Here is a 20,104-nt window from a genome sequence, read left to right as displayed (position 1 = left end):
GTCGCGAAGTTGACTACACAATCAGGGGGAGTGGTTTAACTGATATCTAATATGGGCTTCAGTTGAAGAGATATCTATCTATATTGTTGAAGAGAGATAACTTCGATCTGATTTTAGAAAACTATCAACCAATTAGTGATCTACAATTCATTTCTAAATTGACACAGGGAGCTGTGTGTAATCAGCTTCACTCCCACACGTGCCGACATTCTCTGTTTCCAGATTTTCAATCGTCTTACCGAAAGTATCATAGCACTGAGATGGCTCTCCTGAAGGTCAAGAGTGATATACTGCTGAAAATGAACCCTTGGCAAGTCATTTGCTTGTTCTTTTGGTCTGAAGAACTGCCTTCGACACAGTTAATAACACCATCCTGTTGCAGCATTTAGAATCTAAAGTTGGGATATTTGGCAAAGCTCTGGCCAGGTTTTCATCTTATTTATCTGGCAGGAGCCAACATTTTTCTATTCAAGGTACTCTGTCAGAGAAATTTGATCCAAACTGTGGTGTCCCTCAAGGGTCTTGCTTAGGACTACTTTTATTTACTGTTTATGCTTCTGAACTGTTTGACATCATTGAAGACCATTTGCCTGATGTTCATTGTTATGCAGACGACACACACATGTGTTTATCATTTAAACCTGGTGACACTTCCTGCCAAACTGCTCTAGCTGTTATGGAAAGTTGTATTCTGGACATCATAAATTGGATGCTGCACGATAGGCTAATGAGCAATGACGCTAACTGTGAATTTCTAATTATTGGAACAAGGCAACAGTTGCAGTTGCAGATTCCGTGATCCCTCCATCCACATGTGTCCGGGTTTGACTCAGAAATGACAATGGACAAGGCTTATTCTGCAGCATTTTTCCACCTTCACAATCTTAGGCGTATCAGTAAATTCCTCTCTCACGATTCACTTTCAGTGTTAATTCACACATCTGTGACCAGCCACCTGGACTATTGTAATAGTCTTTTGTAGGGTTTGTCAGCAGCACAGATAATTACAGTGAGTTCAGAATGCTGCAGCTAGACTTCTTATGAATACACCCAAGTTTCATCACATAACACCAATAGTGTATTAGCTTCACTGGTTATCTGTTTTGTACAGGATTAACTCCAACATTATCCTGTTAACATACAAAGCCATCCGTGGTCGTGCTCCTACATATTTAGTGAATCTTGTCATCATCAAGGAGTGTAGATATCATCTTTCAGGTCAGCAAGCAACAGTCCTTTGTTAAAGTTACCCTAATGGTAAAATGCTACCCACACTTAGTGACAGGGAATTTGCAGTGGCAGCTCCTAAATTATGGAATGCCTTGCCATGGCACATACGTTGCGAACAGAGCCTTGCCAGTTTCAAATGTAAAGTAAAAACTTGCCTTTTTAATATTGCATTTGCACAATGATATTGCACTGCAAGATTCTCAATTTTATTAGTTTTATCTACAGGGTTATTATTATTCTTTTTAATTTAATGTAGGTTTAGCTGTGATTCGTAATTTTAGTGTCACTGTGTCTGGTATAATTACTTTTCTTGTAGTTTAGGTAGGGTTAGAGGTATCTGTCCCCAGGAAAGATCGACACATCACTGATGCCAGCAGGGTTGGGTCTGGGTAAAATTATTCTCCCTGTTGGTGGGACAGACATATCCCCATACTTTGGTTTGGGTACTAGCGCGGTGACATCCATCCATCCATCCATCCATCCATCCATCCATCCATCTATCCATCCATCCCTCCCTCCCTCCATCCATCCATCCATCCATCCATCCCTCCCTCCCTCAATTTCTTAAATCCATTATTTTTTACATTAACTTGTACTGCGCCGTTGATTATTTTTATGGAAACGGCACATTGTAAATTTTTAATTATTATTATTATAAGTGTGGTGAAAGGTTTCTGGTCGGAGCCACATTTTACTGCAAACAAGAGAATGATATGTGTCACAGTCAGCACTATGATGTGATCTTGTCACAAGGAAGTCCTTCAAGTGAGTTCTCCTGATGAGGATAAGATCAAACTGGTGCCAATGCTTCAAACATGATGTCTCCAGGACACATGATGATATGGTTTAGTACAAAATAATGTATTGGTGACACATAGCCCATGGTATGAACATAGCTCTAGTAGACGCTGACCATTGTTGCATCTGCCCACTCCAACATGACCAAGGCAACTAGGCCATGCTTGAAATCACCAAGTATGACCAAGGCTTCCTGGGGTCTAAAACCATTGATGGCTGAGTCAAGCTGGCTATAGAAGGTGTCTTTGATATCATCAGGAGCTGTAAGGGTTGGGGCATAAACATTCAGGAAGTTGACAGGGCCACCTGACGTGTTCAACTGCAGGGTAAGCTCTGCTAGTGCCACCGGGTTGGACCATGTCAAGTACTGTAGCATATTTCTGAAAAGGTGTAGTCAGATTCTTTAAGGATTCAGACTCAGCAAGACAGGTCCCCTGTAGGGCAATGATATCTACCTGCATATTATAACAACTCATTGTTGATTACAGCAGTTTTCCGTATGTCAGAGATATTTTATTTTATTTTATTTTGATAAACCGGTTGTCATGTGCAGACATTCCAGCTGCCAATTCTCTTGGTAATTGTCCTGAAGTTGTTTGGTGCATTACTGACCGTCCACTTGTCAGATTTATCCTAAGCCCCATACACCCAGTGGGGCAGGTGAGTGGCGGGATAGCACCTTACTGGCTGAGGGCTGCTCAGCTTAAGGTGAGCAGTAGCTGTCCAATGAAATTGAATAACCTCTCCCACTGTTGGGAGCAACCCCTAGCACTAAGCCGTATGCCAATTTAGCTTTAGCTTAAAACCAGTTCCAGTCACTGCCTGTTTGTTTCTGCAAAAGCTACAAAGCTGGAGTTCCCTCTCCAGAGCGCAAGCCTGGGCAAATCTATGGAGACTCTGGGTTGCCCATACACCAAAATCCCTCTCTCGGTCTAGCTGGTTGAGTCCTGAGGAAAGGGTCGGACCGGTACGTCTAGAACAAGGTTGACTAAAGTAGCTGCCAGAGAAGTAGTTAGTACAAGTACAAGTACTTGACTGCATATGGAGCTACACTCCAGATTTCTAAAGGCCGATAGTAGCTTGATGCTCGAATGCCAGACAGTCACAGAGACTACTCCAACCAGACAGCCACAGGATACCAGACAGACGGTGTCTTGGTTTTAGTAATACTAGTTCACCCATAGTTTGGGCAGTGGTCGACATGTCGCCAGGGCGTGTCCACTCACCAATGGACCTGCACACCATGTCTCTGGGGACCACTGCAGATCCGACATCCCTTGCGATTTAGCCTGGGGTCGCAAGATGTCCAGTTACTGTGTGTTGCCACCAGTGGCAGTACTTCCTGTTCTCAGCCCTCCAAGTCATCTCAGAAGAGGTTTAGAGGAAGAACTTCCAGTCCGCGCTACTCCTGTCCATTCAAGAGTAGGTGCCACTGAATATGCAGATTCACTTCAGTCCTCTGATCCCTGATGCGTCGGGGGGGACTATAATGTTTTGCGGGGTTCTGGGGAGAAGTCACCCAGGACAGCTGGGTGATTGTGACAATTCACTACCGATATTCCCTCAAGTTCACAAGCACCCCTCCGTCTGTAACGTCTATCTGTCCAACTTCAGTTCCTTCTGACAGAAACAAGCAACAGGCTCGGGAGTCCAAAATACACTCTCTCCATCAAAATCAAGCCACCCGCCCCTTTCTCAAGTCCAAGATGAACAAGGGCCTCATTTCCACATTCTTTCTCACTCTGAAGAAAGAACCAAAAACCTGGAGACCCATCATTGACCTCAAGCCTCTGAACAGATTCATTCGGCCAAGAAATTCCGCATGGAGATGCTACGGACAGTTTTCCAATGTCTTCCAATTCCTTGTTGGGCCTTTTCCCATAGACCTGCATGATGCATACCTTCATGTTCCAATACACCCACAAAGCTCCAAGTACCTGTGCTTTCTGTACAAAGGGAACCTGTTCGAATTCACAGCTCTTCCCTTCAGCCTCTTCATTTTTCTGAGAGTGTTCACGAGGATTACAAAGATTGTCTCTGCCCATCTCCGAAAGCAGGACGTCATGCTATTCCAATATCTTGATGACTGGTTCATCATTAGCAGATCATTTGACAAGACAGTGTTTCCTCCGCTCGTCTTACCTGCGTCATCAGAAGCTGCTTGGGCTTCATCATCAATCTCAAGAAGTCCAAGCCCATTCCCACTCGATGTCCTCTCTGCATGTGCCCGTAACAGCTTCATCTACTAGCCTTCTACAGACCAAAATCAGACTCCATCAACCTCCCTGTCCCCGGCCCACAACAGACTTTGTGCACCCCCTTCCTTTCACCAAAGTGGAGCCAGAAGCAATCATAACAACGGACGCTTTGAGCCTTGGCTGGGGAGCCTTCCTCTGCTTCAAGCATTGGGAACCTGGGACCTCCGTTCTGAAGGAGTCACATCAATGTCTTGGAACTCCAGGCAGCATTCAACACTTTAAAGTCCTTCCATTTGAGCATTCTGGGCAAACGCATCCTCGTACGCTTGGACAACTCCACAGTGGTGTCTTACATAGTGGGGGGGGGAGGCACATGTTCCCCTTGGCTCTGCCTCCTGGCAAGACAAATGTTTCTGTTGGTCTGGGATCACAACATGGATCTCCAGGCGACCCACATACCAGCCATCGACAACTCCATCACAGATGCCCTCTCTTGTGGGAACATCCATCGATGGAGTGGACTCTTTGGACGGCCGGTGTGGTCCAACAGGTCTTCAACAAGATCGGAAGATCGAAAACATTGACCTATTTGCTTTGGCGGAGAATGCCCAACTGCCGATGTTCTGCACCAGACACTACCACCTGCAGGCTTGGGCAACAAATGCTCTCCAGATCAGCTGGGAAGGGCTGTTGGCCTATGCCTATCTTCCAATATCCCTGATGCCAGCAGCGTTATCCAAGATTGAACAGGAGCGGTGCCAAGTTCTTGTCATCACTCTCTTTTGGCCGCGTCAGCCTTGGTTCCCACAACTAAGCAGGCTCCTTGTGCAGATGCCAATTGTCCTTCCCGCCAGACCAAACCTACTCTACCAGCTGATGTCGGGCATGCTTCACCATCACCCGGTGTCCCTACACAAGCTGGCCATTGTCAAACGATCCTTCCACTCAGCAGGAATTTAAGAGGAAGCTGCTGAGACGGCTTCCAGAAGTAGATGCAAATCTATGCCCAGTATCTACAACACCAGACTACTACATTTTACTACATGGTGTACAGAACCAGGTCTTACTCCGACCAAAAGTTCTGTGAGTGCGGTGGCTGACTTCTTCATGCATCTTTTCAAGTCAGACCTATAGGTGTCGACCATTCAGAACTACCGTTTCCCTACTGCTGCTATTCACGACAGTTTTTCTCCAAGGGATGTTTTTCAGCACCACCCCCTTCAAGATTAATTCCTTCTTTGGACCTGTCAGCTGTGTTTTATCTGCTTGCCGGTCCCCCGTCGAACCACTCAGTGAAGTATTGCTATTCAACCCGACGGCGAAGCCGGAATTTCTACTAGTAGTTATATACTACCTCACATCGGCAGTGAACTGAAAGCATTATCCACTGCTGATTGCCACATGGTGTTTGCCTCATCCCGGCCCTGGGATTCCTCACCAAGAAACAGTCTGTGTCCTTCTACCCTCCTTACATTTTTGAGCTGGACTTTACTAAACACACTGGGACCCCAGATAACAAGCCTTGGTGCCCACTCCGAACTCTGAAATGGTACCTAGCTAGGACTTGAAAGCTCAGAGGTACAACTTTTCAGCTCCTCATTAATACGATAAAACCATATGAAGCAGCAACCAGAGACACTTTAGCGAGGTGGGCAGTTTCAGCCATCAAATTTGCCAACCCGGACTGGCCAAATTCCCCGGACAATCAGACTCAATGCCTTATCAGAGTTCATGACATCCAGTTAGTCTCAACCTCATGGGCCTACTTCCAAGGCATTCCAATGGAAGAGATATGCAACGTGGCATGTTGGAAGACCTCATCAACATTAACCACATGCTACCTCACTGACGTCTTACAGAGAGACTCCTCACATAAAAGAGTTGCCCGGACATTGGTCATGTCATTGCAAAAGGGCTCTTCAGTAGGGCGGACCATCACTGGAACTACCTAACAGCTTCATGATCTGGTGAGTCCGCTCTATAGCACCCGAGGTTTATTATCCTACCCTAACACACATTCTGGACGTAGTGGGGATCGGTGCTACTCTGCATATTTGGTGACTGTCTGGGGTAGGTTGAAAGCAGAAGACTCCTCCTCCACAGGAATTGAATACCTACCCCAAACAGTCACCTCCCTCCCATCCCCCATTGAGCATACTGTTCTGAAAAACAGGAGTTCCAATGTAGAAATGCCTCACACAATAAATATTACCGTTCAAAATGACTCCTGCTTCCAAACAATAATGTTGTGTTGCAATACAACTCTTAGTAGCCTTTTTGTTTTAACTAAACTGAGCACATGCAAGGTCTAACTTCTATCCCTTTTGGAACAACACGTTTTTCTCTTTATTGACAACTATTCCTTTCCTTTCATGCCTTCCTTTTTTTGGAAGAACAATTAAATGGCTATACTCCATGTTTTGTGATTGAACTGGACAATCTGAAACCTGTGGACATTCTGGGAAAAGCTGCATCATAGTATCAGTATCAATTTTTATTTTGATCTTCTTATTGGAAGAGGGATGTACTAAGAGTTGAGATGGTACTCTCAGTGTGTGGCCTCATTAGAGTAGACACACTGTAGTAGACCAGTAGACATGAAGAAGTAGACAAAGGATGTGGACCACATGGAAACAGAGTGACACAACGTGACATAAAATAAGCCTGAAATGAGTCTAATGAGTCTTTGTCATAACCAAAGAGTTACACAAGTGGAAACAGTCATTCTAGATTTATCTGCAACTTGATTGTGCGCACACTGCTCAGACTGGAAACTATTTTCAGGGCCGGGGTTTCTTGCAATATTTTGACGAAATGGCTTATACGAGTTTAGGTTTCAGTTGAAGATGACATCATTCTCATCTTTGTATAGGCGCAGATAATGCGTGAGACCACAGTATTGGTACCTGTGTACATTAGCATTAATCTGTACATTATTCCCCATGTAAATGTACGTTTAAGGCAGCGCAGGACTGGTGCAAGTTTATGTTTTGTCTAGTTTGTGCCATTACACACGCAGTGTACAGTCTGGAGGCCTGGTTCACTAAGTTAACGCTGTGTGTGACCACTCCTTTTGTGTGCACTACTGCTGAGAGGTGTAGTCCACTAATTAAAATGAAAATTTCTGGCCAGGTCATTAGCATTAAAAAAATCCCTATAGTATCTTTTGAAAAAGAAGATTGTTTGGCCCCCCAAAATGGTGAGATTGTGTAAATCGTTTCCAGAATCAACTCCCTAAGTCTGTGAGCTTTCAGATGAGAGCAGAATGGCTAAAAACTATGGTTGAAAAATGGTCCTAAGTGGCCGAGAAAGTTGAGGGTTGCCACTTGAAAAATGGCTGCAATCAGACTTCGGAAAAATCACTTTTCGGGGGTGATTCTGTTTTGTGGGAATAATTAAAAATGTAATTGGTTAACCCACAAAAAAATTGAAAAGAAATTGAAAGATTAGTGACCAGACAATAATTTCATTTGTGTTTCAGAAATCTCAGGGATGTTGGTATTGTGACGGAAAGTGTATAGGACTAGAGCTAGTCTAATTTTATTAATGAGTTGCAGTGCACGTACCGGATTGGCTAGTGACTTGGTTACGTGTGCTGGCTAGGCATAGCGTAGCGCGCTGTGTGCACATGGTCGTGCTACTGCAGCGAGCGCTGCGATCGCATTATAGGTGGTTGCGTGTTGGATTTCGCAGAGTGAGGTTGGTGAGTTGGCATGGAGCTAAGGCATTGTCAGTGCTGTGCGAAGCGTTGCGTGGTGCTGATGCGTTGCAAGTACGTGATTGTATAGACTGTACGTGGCTGACTAGTGTGTGTAGCTGACGCGTTGCAAGTACAAAGCTGTGAGAGCTGTACGTTGCTGACGCTGGCTCGCATACACGTTAGGTGAAGCTCGCACGAAGTTGTACAAGTTGTACGTTGCTGACGCGGTGTGCATTGTTGATGCGCTGTGTGTGGTTGATGCACAGTGAATGGCTGATGCGCATGCTGCATAGTTGATGCATTGGCGTATTGCTGCTGCGGCCCTACGCTAAATTAGTGCTCAATCCAATTACGTAAATACACAGGCAACCAAACCAATCTCCCAATCACGTCACTGTACATTTCATTTGTTGATTTGTGTTGATTATTGTTGAATAAATTGAACGTCCTGTACCGACAGTTCTGTCGAGGATTACTTTCTTTACAGGTTGATTGTGTAATTCAACAGAGACTAAACGGTCCCGCACCCTTTGCCTTGAGGTCGCTCTGTGTGGTCTCATGTCTGGGGAAAAGCCTTGGGTTGGGAAGATCGACTCTGCCACTAATAGTGCTTGGTTTGATCCCATCAACTCAGGGTAGGCCCGGGGATGCCCGCCACAGTATGCATGTTACTGGCCCTAAACAGTGCTGATTTTACATAGTTTTCAATGTTACTTGAATTAGTGGACTGTACCCTGAGAGTCTGCGAGCACTTCAGGTACTGATGCCGCAATCTAAGCAGTTAATTACTGTATCCGCAGTAGTTGAGTTGTTGTTTACTGTTCTTAGTTTTGGTCAGAAAGGACCGTCAGTAGAACAATACTGTGTGGATAGATTTGTGGGCAGAGTTGTCAAGGGTTACCATCTAGGAAAGCAATGAAAGACTGGACAGCCAGAATGTCAGCAGATGCCCTGAGTTACCCGTCAATTTGGGTTAGTTAATTAGCACCAGCAATTCGCTGATATCTTGGGTGCAGTCACCCTGAGTGAGGAGTGTGGATTGCAGATACAGGTAATAGGTTGCGGAGTGTGGATTATTGACGGCACTTTGCAGAGTGCGGATCATCTAAGTGTTCTTGTGTAATTGTATTTTGTGTTATTCTTTTGTAACTCTTGTATAAAATAAGTCAATTCCAATTGTGTAAATGTAGTGATTATATAAGCTAAGGAAAAGTATACGAAATCTTGCTGGAAATACCTTATGTAGGCACATGCTCATTGTTGTGTCAGTCGACTGGGTCACTAAATTAATTACCAGTCGGTGGTATATTTCTGCCAAAGCAACCACGGACCCCTGGCCTTTAGATTACTCATCAAACTCAAGGGCCAATGCAGATAGTTTAGGTTTAGGTCAGGTGACTTTCCCCACAGTTAGAAACAGTTCATCCGGACTGCATTTGATTATGTCTGTCTTCAGCAACAGTCATGACAATTGAATTTAAGTGCATACTGTGTCTTTCAAGCACTTTAACTTGTGGAAAAAATTGACCAGGAGGTACTTCAAGGATTGTTCACCCAAATAGCAGCCCAATAACTGTTGTCACAGTCATGGTTGATCATTGGGTCATTCTCACATTTGTCAATGGTGTACATGAAGCAGTTCCAGGAACCGCTCACAATTTCCAAATTGACTAAAAAAATTTCTCTCCGAGATGGAACATAGTTCTCAATTTGAAATATACAGTGTCACAACAGTCTAACAACCAAAAAGTACAAAGAATATGGGGGAAAACTTTCATTAAAAGTGGATGATGAAGGATTTAAAAACTACAGACACACAGAGTGAATATAATCATGGCAGCCCCCCTCATAGAGCGCCCTCTCAAGTCAGTTGACTCAGGCTATTGATGAGATTTCCAAATGCTTAATATAACTGTCAATACATTTCTTCAAAGTCGCACATAAAATAACTTGAACAAGACTGTATGGTCTGAATTTAAAGAAACGGAAATACAGTTCCAAGAAAATAATTGAAAGAACTGGGTAAAGACAAAAGTAGAAAAGTGCAAGGGGTTGATCAACATAGTGACAATGTGCATGCATGTTGTGTTTAGTTACTCTGCCTTACAAAACAAAACAAAACCCATTAGTTTGCACCCCACATATCATGTGGTTATTAAGTGTTTAATTAATTATGTAAGGCCAACTCTCTGTCTGGTTTCTGGAGTAAAATACATTTATGAAATGGAAAAGTCGACACCAGACATATAAATATGTTTGGTTCTCCTTTCAGTATATTAGGGCTTCCTTCTTAGTCTTTCATGATGCCATCTCATAAGCTTGCATTATCCTGGTGTTTTAATCTTCTATCCTGTCATCTACATTAGCATCCTCCCTGCTGATTGTCGGCACCAAGTAGGTAGTTGATTAGCAGCCTTAGTTCAAGCCCGAAGAACAAATAGTAAGGTTGAAGAGTTGGGAGTGGTATTGTAGCCTTCTAGTCATCCAGTCTTGCCATGGAATTATTACCAAATCCAGAGAGCAGGATAGGTGGTCAGGATAGGTGGATAGGTGGTCAGGATAGGTGGCAGTGTATGTGTCCCTGTCACCAAAGACTTTAAATAGGATTTTTTTCTTCTTGGAGTTACCTCACTGTCAGCTGGCCCCGCACATCACTCACCCACTCTTGCACTGAAGGGTTGCTAACCTTCTCATCAGGTTTGCCTCTGAAGCACTCAAGTTGCTTCCCGGCCACAACAAAATTCTGCTCGGGGTGAATGTTGGTTGCATGGAGGACCTGCCCCCGGTGTCTGTTTGTTGTTCCTCCTCCTTCTGCAAGGCCAGCTTCATTGCTTGCAGGTCAGCTCTGAGTTGCGTCACTGTGTCGCTTTCCATCTTTGACCTTACAAGCAGTTCACCAGTTAGATGTCAGGCAGCTCATGTTTGAGTGGGGGTTACAAGGTGAGCACCGTTTTGTCTACGACGCCATTTGTGACTCAGGGAAAAGTCGATACCAGACATACATGTTTGGTTCTCCTTTTCGGATCTTTAATGGTGCAAAAGAAACCCCTAGTCATTGTGCATTGCAAAAGAACAACTACTAAAGGTATACAGTGCTTGTTGGCTTTGCTGAGGTTTAGAGGTAAATAGCTCATCACCGGCTTAAGGCTATCTACTTAATATACAGTTTGAGCCAAACTGGCAAGTGAGGGCACTGAACATAGGAAATGTTATGTAAATTGACTGTCACACACACACGCAAGTGTGCAAACGCCGTCAATCGTGGACTCCCTATTGTTCCTCTTTTGTTCATACTTAAACTTTTTCAGAAGACCTCCCATATGTTTTGTACACGTTTTCCAACCGTGGACTCTTCGGCAACCGTGGACCCTATTGTCCCCTATTGTTATAGGTCCACAATTGAAGGCGTTTACACACTCACAAATAAAAATGGCATCAAGTATGGTTCAAAATATTCGGGGCTTAGAAAAGACATGTGAGGTTATTAGTTGTTTGCAACCCCTATATTAAAGAAGCTAAAAATAAGAACATCAGCAAGATAGCAGTCAACCCAGTAAAGTCTTGTAGCTTTGGGCCATCATTGCTAGTTAAAAACAAAATTCATAAATACCTCATCAGACAGTCTCCCTATTGCACAACATGCAACTTGACCATGTATTAACATTTGATAATGCCCGTTGAGATGTGATAATGCTTACTGCTGAAATCACGCCCTGGCACCTGAGTACGAGGCAGTTTAATCGATTCTGATTGGTCAGGAGTCTGTGTGCACGCAGCTCACGATGCATGTGCCATGTCCATATAAGGAGATTCTTTTAGACAACTTGCACAAGGAATATACCATAAAATGGATGGGGATGTTCGGGAAAATGAAAGTAAAATTCTAGAACAAAATGGTAAGAAATCCATCATATATCGACCTCTTCTGACTCGCTGCCTTAAAGAACATACTTATGAATCGGAATACATGTGTTCTTGGCCGGTCTTAAACTGTTTAAGACCAGCTCAGCAGAATGGATGCATTTAATACCTGAGCAGCACCGGCCAAGGACATATTTATTCCCATAGTAATAACTTAAATTTGTGGCAGTATTGTATGCATTGACTAAAAGCACCATTTTTGAAAACTATTGTAACTGTAACCGTTGTCATGCAGGTATTTATAATCCAACACAGATACTGCAACTGTCTATAATCTAAAAGTACAAACGTTGTTTCAATATTCTGGTATTTAAAATTCTGGTGAATTAATTTCTGTATGGTACTTTGGCAACAGATGAAAGTGAGACTGAAGAAGTGATCAATATAGTTGAAGGCAGAGACTTTGGAGTCATGTCCATGGAGAGTACACTTGAAAAATCCAGTAAGTCTTTAAAAAAATCTTATTATGTCATCAACAGTTTCTATTGTGGAAATTTTGGAATGTGCAGAAAGGACACCCTGAAACGAGTATAAATGTTTCCCAAAAAGAAGTGTGTGATGAGGAAATGAACCTGCAAACACAAAATGTGAGCATTCTATTTTCATTGGCCGCTTCCGCCATGAGAAGTTGAGTAACACCACATTTCGAGGAAAATATATCTAATGCCAAGAAAAACCCGAGGTATGAGGCAAGATCAGGATCAGACTTTTTTTTCTCCTCTAACATAATCTGCCGTAGTAAGTCATAGTATTATGCTCTCTCTTAAGGTAATGGTGATACATGTATCTTTTGTGTGTATTTTTTTTACCTTACCAGGTTAGGGAAACATCAATTGATATGGTTCATCACAAACAGCACCAGCCAAAGAATATTCCAGTGATGTAGAACCAAGAATTGTTCAGCAGCATTTCATCCCTCATCATACCTCATTAAATTCGTGGAGTAGTTACTACATGTGAACTTACTGGAATAAGAATTGACATTTCTCGTCCCCTGTGGGTTTGGCATACAAGGTTTGGTAAGGTCAGAGAATTGCATCACACACCAGTACCTTTGCTGATGGTAAGGATAAGAAAGCTTTGTAAAGACCGACAAGCAGCTCTGATTCTGCAATATCATTTTAGCTCATAACCTTTTTTGAGAGATGGATAAATATAAATTGGCTTTGCTAACTGGATATCAGAAGAGTTTGATGCACAATAGGTACATCAAAACTCTAGATCAATATAACAAAGACTCAATCAGTCAGGTTGGTGGTAAATCCGTTGCTTGTTCCCCTTATTGTAAATTTGAAAACCTTTCCCTTTCACTTTTCCCTTTATTTTAAATTGTAAACATTGGCAGTTGTAGTCTAGTTAGTTCAGATTTTACATTTGTAAAGACGTTAATGGAGCATTTTTCCCTGTGCACTGGCATGTAAAGCACTTGATATATGTTCCTTATGTTCCTTTCTTGTTAGCGCAGGCATCATCACTAACCTTTGTTGTTGTTGTTTTGTTTTAATGGCGCTTTCAGCAACTCAGTCTATTTGTGCCAATAACTGTACGTTTATTCATACACTTTATTAATCAGCATCATATTACGGAGTTAGGAAGACAGTCCAGTTTTAGAGGCAGAAGGAAACCGGAGTGCCCGGAGAAAACCTGTGAGAGCGAGTATGGACTGGAAACCAAATGCACTTAAAGCCTGGACCAAGCCGGGACTCGAGCCCGGGCCTCATTGGTGCAAATCACTAACCTTTATTGTGGCCAGTAGTTTTTATGAGCATGCATTGCAAAATTGAGTTTAATTCAACAGTTTTAATGTTGAACTGTAGCCTTGATTTTGTCAAGATTATCGAGTAATCTCTTCTGCTGGGAGTTAAAAGCCATTTCTCATACTGTTAGTGGCATGAAATTGAGAATTTTCATAAACGTATCTCATGCTACTCAATAGGCCAACTCTGTAGAAACTCAATGCAATATTCGTGAAGAGTGGCAGACTAATACACATGCACTTCCAGCTGTGCAAGGAGTTGGAATGTTTAAATCTTTTTTTTGTCTGGGTTGATTTAAACATAGGTAAAGATTAAATCATGATGCTCTGTGTACTTGTTCACCTCTAACTACCAAGGGGGAAATATATCTTTCTGTTAGACAGTAGAATGCCAAGGCCTTTTTTTGTTATGTGATATGACTAAAATTCACAAGAGTGAAGGCTAGACCAGCACTTGGGGTTGAACTTACGAGTATATGATGAACTCACTCTTTCTACCAAGCACAATGTATGTTTTGTAATTAAATCAAGGCAATTTATTCAGTTTGTTTGGCTTTTTTAAATAAAAGGTTTTTCAGTCTGGCATAAGCTCAATTAATATACATACATTTTTAAAATATAAATGCTGTTAAGTTACTACTTCTTGAAACATAAGACACAGTAATGAATATAAAGAATGCAAGTTTGCATCCACTTATTAAGCAGTGTTGCATCCACTTGTTTCTGGATACTCATATAGGCCAAATCTAAGTTCCAAGATACAACTTTTCCATATTACACATCTTTTTTGTGGCAACTGATGGCCTGGGGACAAGATTCACATCAAGGGGATATCAAAATTGTTTGTTTTTGTTTTTCTGTCTCCCACCCCACACAAATTAATCAAGATAACTGTACACTATAGATCTCTCTCATTGGAGGCCACCTTTGTAGGAAAATTGCAACTGCGTATGCAATGCAACAGGTGCGTGTGCGCAGAGCCAATGCACGTCATGAAAACTGAAGTAAAAAATGCTGATGCATGTGGCAATCTGTAGGGAAGAATGTCATTTGAGAGAGACCAATAGCCTCTGCAATTGGTACCTTGTTCATCAGCAGGCAAACTTTACAATTTACAAATAAATGATTGCGTACATAGTTCTGTAATAAAGAAGTTTGACTAGCTGTGCCTCAATTTGAAAACCACATATCAAGAAAACCGAACAGACAAAAATGGAAATTGGCACCATATTTACTTAAATAGCTCATCCATTATAAAGAATGAGAAAATGGAAATGGAACACATCTAACTGTAAATTTCACTCATGCTTGTCTGAGGAGAGGACTGTCAACATAAGGCAATTTGTAATTAAAAGTTATTACTTCAATCAGCAGTGTTTTGTACAGTAAAGAGATTTATAAATGTTACAGAGAGAAGTTAAAAGATTATTCCTTTTTAAACAAAAACTGTACCACTAAATATGAACGTGAGGGTAATAAAGTTATTGGTCGAAATAAAATGTATTGAACTTAAGGTCATCCTCAATATGACAAATGTGAGAGGATAAGATATTTAGGAAAATTATATGCATCTCTCCCAAAGTTATCCCCAAAGAGCCAGGTTATTTTGGACCATTTTCAGTGGTGGGGTTAAAGATTCCATAAACCCTACCCAAGAACTTGGCTGTCATGTGTCTGCTCATTTTGAAACTAACCATGCAAGTGAAGACACTCATTATCAGTAAAGATATGAAGTTTCAAATTCAGTATGACAGGGTTTCATGTGGTCAAAATCCACATTGCATGAGAAGGGCAAGTCTGATTTTCACAAAATTGGTTTTAACTACTTCCTCCCAGGTGGAATTTGCATGTGCGGGATGAGTTCCTGGGGATTTTCAAGATTTTCTGTTTTCAAACTTCAAGACAAACCTAAATCAATCATTCTTGAGACGTCTTCCTCAAATATGGTAGGAAAACTGCTCCCATCGGTTAAGCACGGTTCTTTCTATCATTACGCTTCCGGAGGATAACCAGCCTGCATAGCATGTTTGAAGTCAATATGGCAAATTTACCCATTATGTTTGATTACCGATAGCTTACGTGCATGTAAGCATGTACACATGCACATGAGAAGCCAAATTGCTGTTTCCTCACAAGTAAATGTACTACTGCTGAGTTTTTCTTTTAGGGACATAAAATGTACGTATAAATTTATGGCTTGGGGAGCATAATGAATACAGAATGTGGATGAGTTAAACTGCTTCAAGTTTTCCATCACTGCCACTGTGACAAGTCAAATAACAAACCGATTGTTAACTCATGTATTACAGAGTGCAAAGCAACTTGTCTCCTATAACTACTAAACGGGAATGATTCCCCCCCCCAAAAAAATAGAATGAAGTGAGCTCCCACAGAAATATGAAAACCAAATTCCACTATGACTTTTTCACGACTTTCCAGTTTCCATATTTAATGCCTTTTTGTAGAAAAAAAATAGTGTGGTATTGTGTGCACTGGGAAAACTGCCTATTACTACTAATAATGTAGTAACCAACAGATAATGTATGTAAATGACCAACACTATAGTAGAACTGATAATGGATCACAACTTGCGTGATAGTGTAATAGAATTTCTAACCGATAATGTATTACCAACCAAATAACCTATCACCTGTTGATGGATAATGTATCAATAGGCAATGTATCATCTAATTGACTGAAAATGGATTTGTATTGGGAAAGGCACATAAAAAAATAATTGTTATTAGAAAAAGCATTGTTTGGGTCTTTTTGAGCATGTTCGCATTAGCTCAAGTATCTAAAAGCCTCCCAGTGGGAGGGGATGCGTACCAGGTATTGAACTTGTCTAAGTGTTAGGTCAGGCTCTGAAAGTTGGAATAACATTATGTTTTAGCTGTTCAGATTAACACGGTCATTGCCACTACAATACATGGACAGTGTGTACATTTAAAATAATCCATTATCACATCAAAAGGTGGCCATCAAAAATAACCCTTGGGTGACTTTTCATGGACTCAGTTTCCTCAGACAGGACACGGGACACCAAATTTTTTCCCAATTTTCCCATGACCTTTCAATGACTTTCCAGGACTTTTTATTCATGATTCTCCATGACTACAGGAACACTGATGCAGCCATTTAGGATGAGGCAATGCTGGGCTAAGTAGGGTTGGGATGGAATTGAACAGGAAAAATGAGGTATAAAGATAAAGTGTTTCAGAGTATCAACTTAGACCTTAGGTAGGTGATGAAACAACCTCAAACCAGTGTTGAGGAATGATACTGAAAAAAGACACGTCCAACCAAATTAAAAGGAGAAACTCAGGTCCAAAGCCTGTTTTTCAGAGAGTTTCTGGCATTGATGTGAATTAAACTGCCCTTTAGGGCAAGTTAATGTGACGGATATATTCCTCAACCTTAATTTTCCAGTCCGTTGTTTTAAGAGAAAGCCTGCAGAGATAATACCACATGATATAAGCAAAACTAAAAACAATCAAAAACTAGACAACTAGAAATCAAAATTTTAAAATGCCACGCCCCTACCGTCAATCATTTTTGATTGATGATATTGAACATTATTTTTTCTGATACTTGGTCTGCTGACTGTGTGTGGGTGTGCGTGTTTATTTTGTTTAAAATCTTTTTGAACTGACATTTTTGTCAGCTCTAAAAAAGTCAGCACCATCTTGAAATGCTATAAACACAATATAACTGGTTGACAATTGAACAAGCCCACCATGTCAGAACTGTTGATGTAGGCTGAGCACAGATGTCCAGGCAGACCACTCCATGTGTTCAGCCTCATTGACCAATCTATATAAATTGGATGTGTACAGTGCCGCAGAGCAAGCAGTAATTCTTGTTCAACAAGAATAAATTTTACATGTTTACTGCGGATGGTGGCTATTTTTGGTATTCATAATAGCAATTCAACACTGCAGTGTCCACTTGGATAGAATTACAGCAAAATAATGTACAGGACAAGTCAGAAGTATGAGAAGACATATGAAGAATCCTACTTGGCTGGTAGACAAGCATCCTACTTAGCTGGCTATCATGCAGACAGACCTCTTCCAAGGAACAACTCCACCCCAGGACAAAATACCAAACTGGAAAATTTATCTGAATTTCCTTTAACAGGTATAAAATTGGTCGTCACTATTTTAAAAAAAATCAAACAGGTGTGAGAAGTGATCTTTAATACCACCGGTTTACACCAGAATAATGAACCTGTGAAGCTGTAAAAATGGCTCATATTGTCTGTTCTAAGCATTTAATCAACTGTTCAATACTCCTTGCCAACACATCTACAAAATGTTGTTGTTTTGGAGATGACGACAATGATGATGACCTTCTGACTGGTCCTATGAACTCTGAAAGATTCCTTACAGTACTGCTGCAGGTGTCATCACTGAAGACTTCACAGCTTGGGGCTTTAACTTCAAGAAGCATCAAGGAGTGTGACGTCTCAGTATTTGCACCAGAAGGCCCTGTTAAGTCCTCACCACATTTATCTTCATTATCAGATGACTGCAATGTGTTCTCTGCTGTTGTATCACTTGCCGTGTCTTCAGGCATAGATGGATGATAATCAGCTTCTGTTCTGATTTCTTGTTTGTTTCCACATATGTCTGGTGATGGTGCTTTGGGTTCTACATTCCCATGGTCTTTCTTTGAGACAGGAGCAGGAGGTGGCGGTGGTGGAGGTGGTGATGAAGAGCTCTCCGTGTTTTCTCTGACATCTTGGCTTATTTTTCTCTTCTTTTTGGGGACAGCTTCAGAATCTGTGAAGCAGGAGAAAAGGTTTCACTTTTACTGTGAGTTATCTGATTTATAATTTTGAAGGAAAAGTTATTAACTAATTTCAACTTAAGCACCTCTTCAGGCATTTGTTTTGGTTCATCCATGTCTTCTACGTTTGATGTCATGTCTGCCAACTTTGCTCTCCTTACAGTAATTAACATTCTTCAATGAATAAATAACAAGTTCCTTTTTCTTTCAAAATCTTTACTGTTCCCTTCCTGTCCTTAGAATGCATTTTATCAACGTGGCCAAGTGTTGCTTCTGAGCTTTCATGTTTAACAGAGATGCCACAGGGTTTGCTGGAAAAAAAAAATACCCAAACAGATTTTTTTACATGTGACAAACAGCTTCGAAGTAGAAGATCAAGCTTAGTGAGCAGAGTGCACAGCGAATGGGTTCTCTTCTCTTGCAGCCATGTCCAGTTCCACTTACTTTTCTCCGTTGCTTCAGAGGCTTTTTAAAGTTGTCCATTCTTTTGAATATTTTAAATTTTTCCATATTTTGACCGTACACGATTACATTGTAGACATTGATCGACAGCTCATCCTGTGAAAACACACGTGCACAACCATGATGCAACACATGAACTGTGTACATAATCATAACCAACTTTACTTGCTCTGCTGTGACGGCAAGATTTTAGTGATTATTTTCCTGCTTTGTATTCTTTATCGTGGTGTTGCACACAAATAATCATTTTACTGAGTTTTTAAAACTAGTTGATACCTAAATTTTTTTTGTACCACAACATAAAAATCAACCATTCAATTGGGTACCTGTGCCTAGCACCTTCTTGTATCAAATCTCGTCTTTTCGCTGATCGTGTTCGGCGTGACATGCCACAGAATTTCAGGTTTGTTTTAACTTGGGTGTTCTGATGACATCACTTTCTGTGGTCACGTGTTTACAAAAAGAGTCAGCAATTGGATTGTCCATGAACTGGTCTGCTGTAGCAGTCAGGCTAGCCCGAAAGCAGGATTCGTTGTGGTCGCAGCAGGGTGGTGTACGCAGTGCATGCAACACAGGCGGTCACACTTGGAAATGATGACTTGAAACAAGGTCTCGCAGTGGTCTTTTACCTACTATTTTTGAGGCGACCTGACAGTGTTTTTTTCATCGGTGTCACAAAAACTTTGAGATAACCGGATGTAGTGTTGTGAACATTTTGAGTTACGGAGACATTTTTTTACATAAAATTGTAATCTTTTAGCAAGAAAAAGTCAGCCTACAAGATAAGACGGTCTGTTGACTAAACTGACTTGGAGTTATCAAGATTTTATTGTATATCCCCCATCCGCATAATGTTTGCTGGCCGCTTGGAAAAAAGGGCAAGAGCTGCTGCAAGGCCCACACAGGACAATCATCCAGCCCACAAATGTTGTTAATTTTCGAAGGCTTAAAATTCATTTTTAATAGTACCACTTGTTCACACTCGGCTTAGATTTATTAGGATTTCACGTGCAGTGGAACCATTAGGGTACTGTGCATGCTGAATTGGGGCTTCAGCGTGCTGAAAATTTATCTTGCCAATTTTTGTGTACTGCAGCTTAGAGCGATGGCTCATGTACAAAGTGATGCCTGCTGGGCGCATCCATGTTTGTGCACAAACCAAAGGAAAACTCCAAATTTTATACGGCATTTGTATGGCTATTTGCATATCTGCACCTGTATTCCAAAATGATATGTCAACAAAGCTGA

The 20,104-nt window shown here is 41.5% G+C and overlaps 2 protein-coding genes across 6 annotated transcripts in view; one reads left to right on the top strand and one right to left on the bottom strand.

Annotated features, from left to right (window-relative positions):
• The window catches only part of LOC110988542 (cation channel sperm-associated auxiliary subunit gamma-like), a 70,171-nt gene extending 55,871 nt beyond the window's left edge, over positions 1 to 14,300 (top strand). For all 4 annotated transcript variants that reach the window (XM_022252167.2, XM_022252166.2, XM_022252169.2 and 1 more), the window contains exons 12-13: positions 12,203 to 12,289; positions 12,665 to 14,300. In XM_022252167.2, the coding sequence (XP_022107859.2) occupies positions 12,203 to 12,289; positions 12,665 to 12,669 (92 nt within the window). In that variant the 3' untranslated portion in view covers positions 12,670 to 14,300. The remainder of the gene's footprint in view (positions 1 to 12,202; positions 12,290 to 12,664) is intronic.
• The window catches only part of usp34 (ubiquitin specific peptidase 34), a 118,027-nt gene continuing 112,035 nt past the window's right edge, over positions 14,113 to 20,104 (bottom strand). For both annotated transcript variants that reach the window (XM_087134124.1, XM_087134185.1), the window contains exon 76: positions 14,113 to 18,387. In XM_087134124.1, coding sequence (XP_086990250.1) covers positions 17,855 to 18,387 — 533 coding nt within the window. In that variant the 3' untranslated portion in view covers positions 14,113 to 17,854. The remainder of the gene's footprint in view (positions 18,388 to 20,104) is intronic.

The sequence above is a fragment of the Acanthaster planci genome, linkage group LG01 (assembly GCF_054643075.1).
Source record: "Acanthaster planci isolate LZ-2023a linkage group LG01, COTS_SCS, whole genome shotgun sequence".
Lineage (NCBI taxonomy): Eukaryota > Metazoa > Echinodermata > Asteroidea > Valvatida > Acanthasteridae > Acanthaster > Acanthaster planci.
This window is presented reverse-complemented; position numbering and strand designations above follow the sequence as displayed.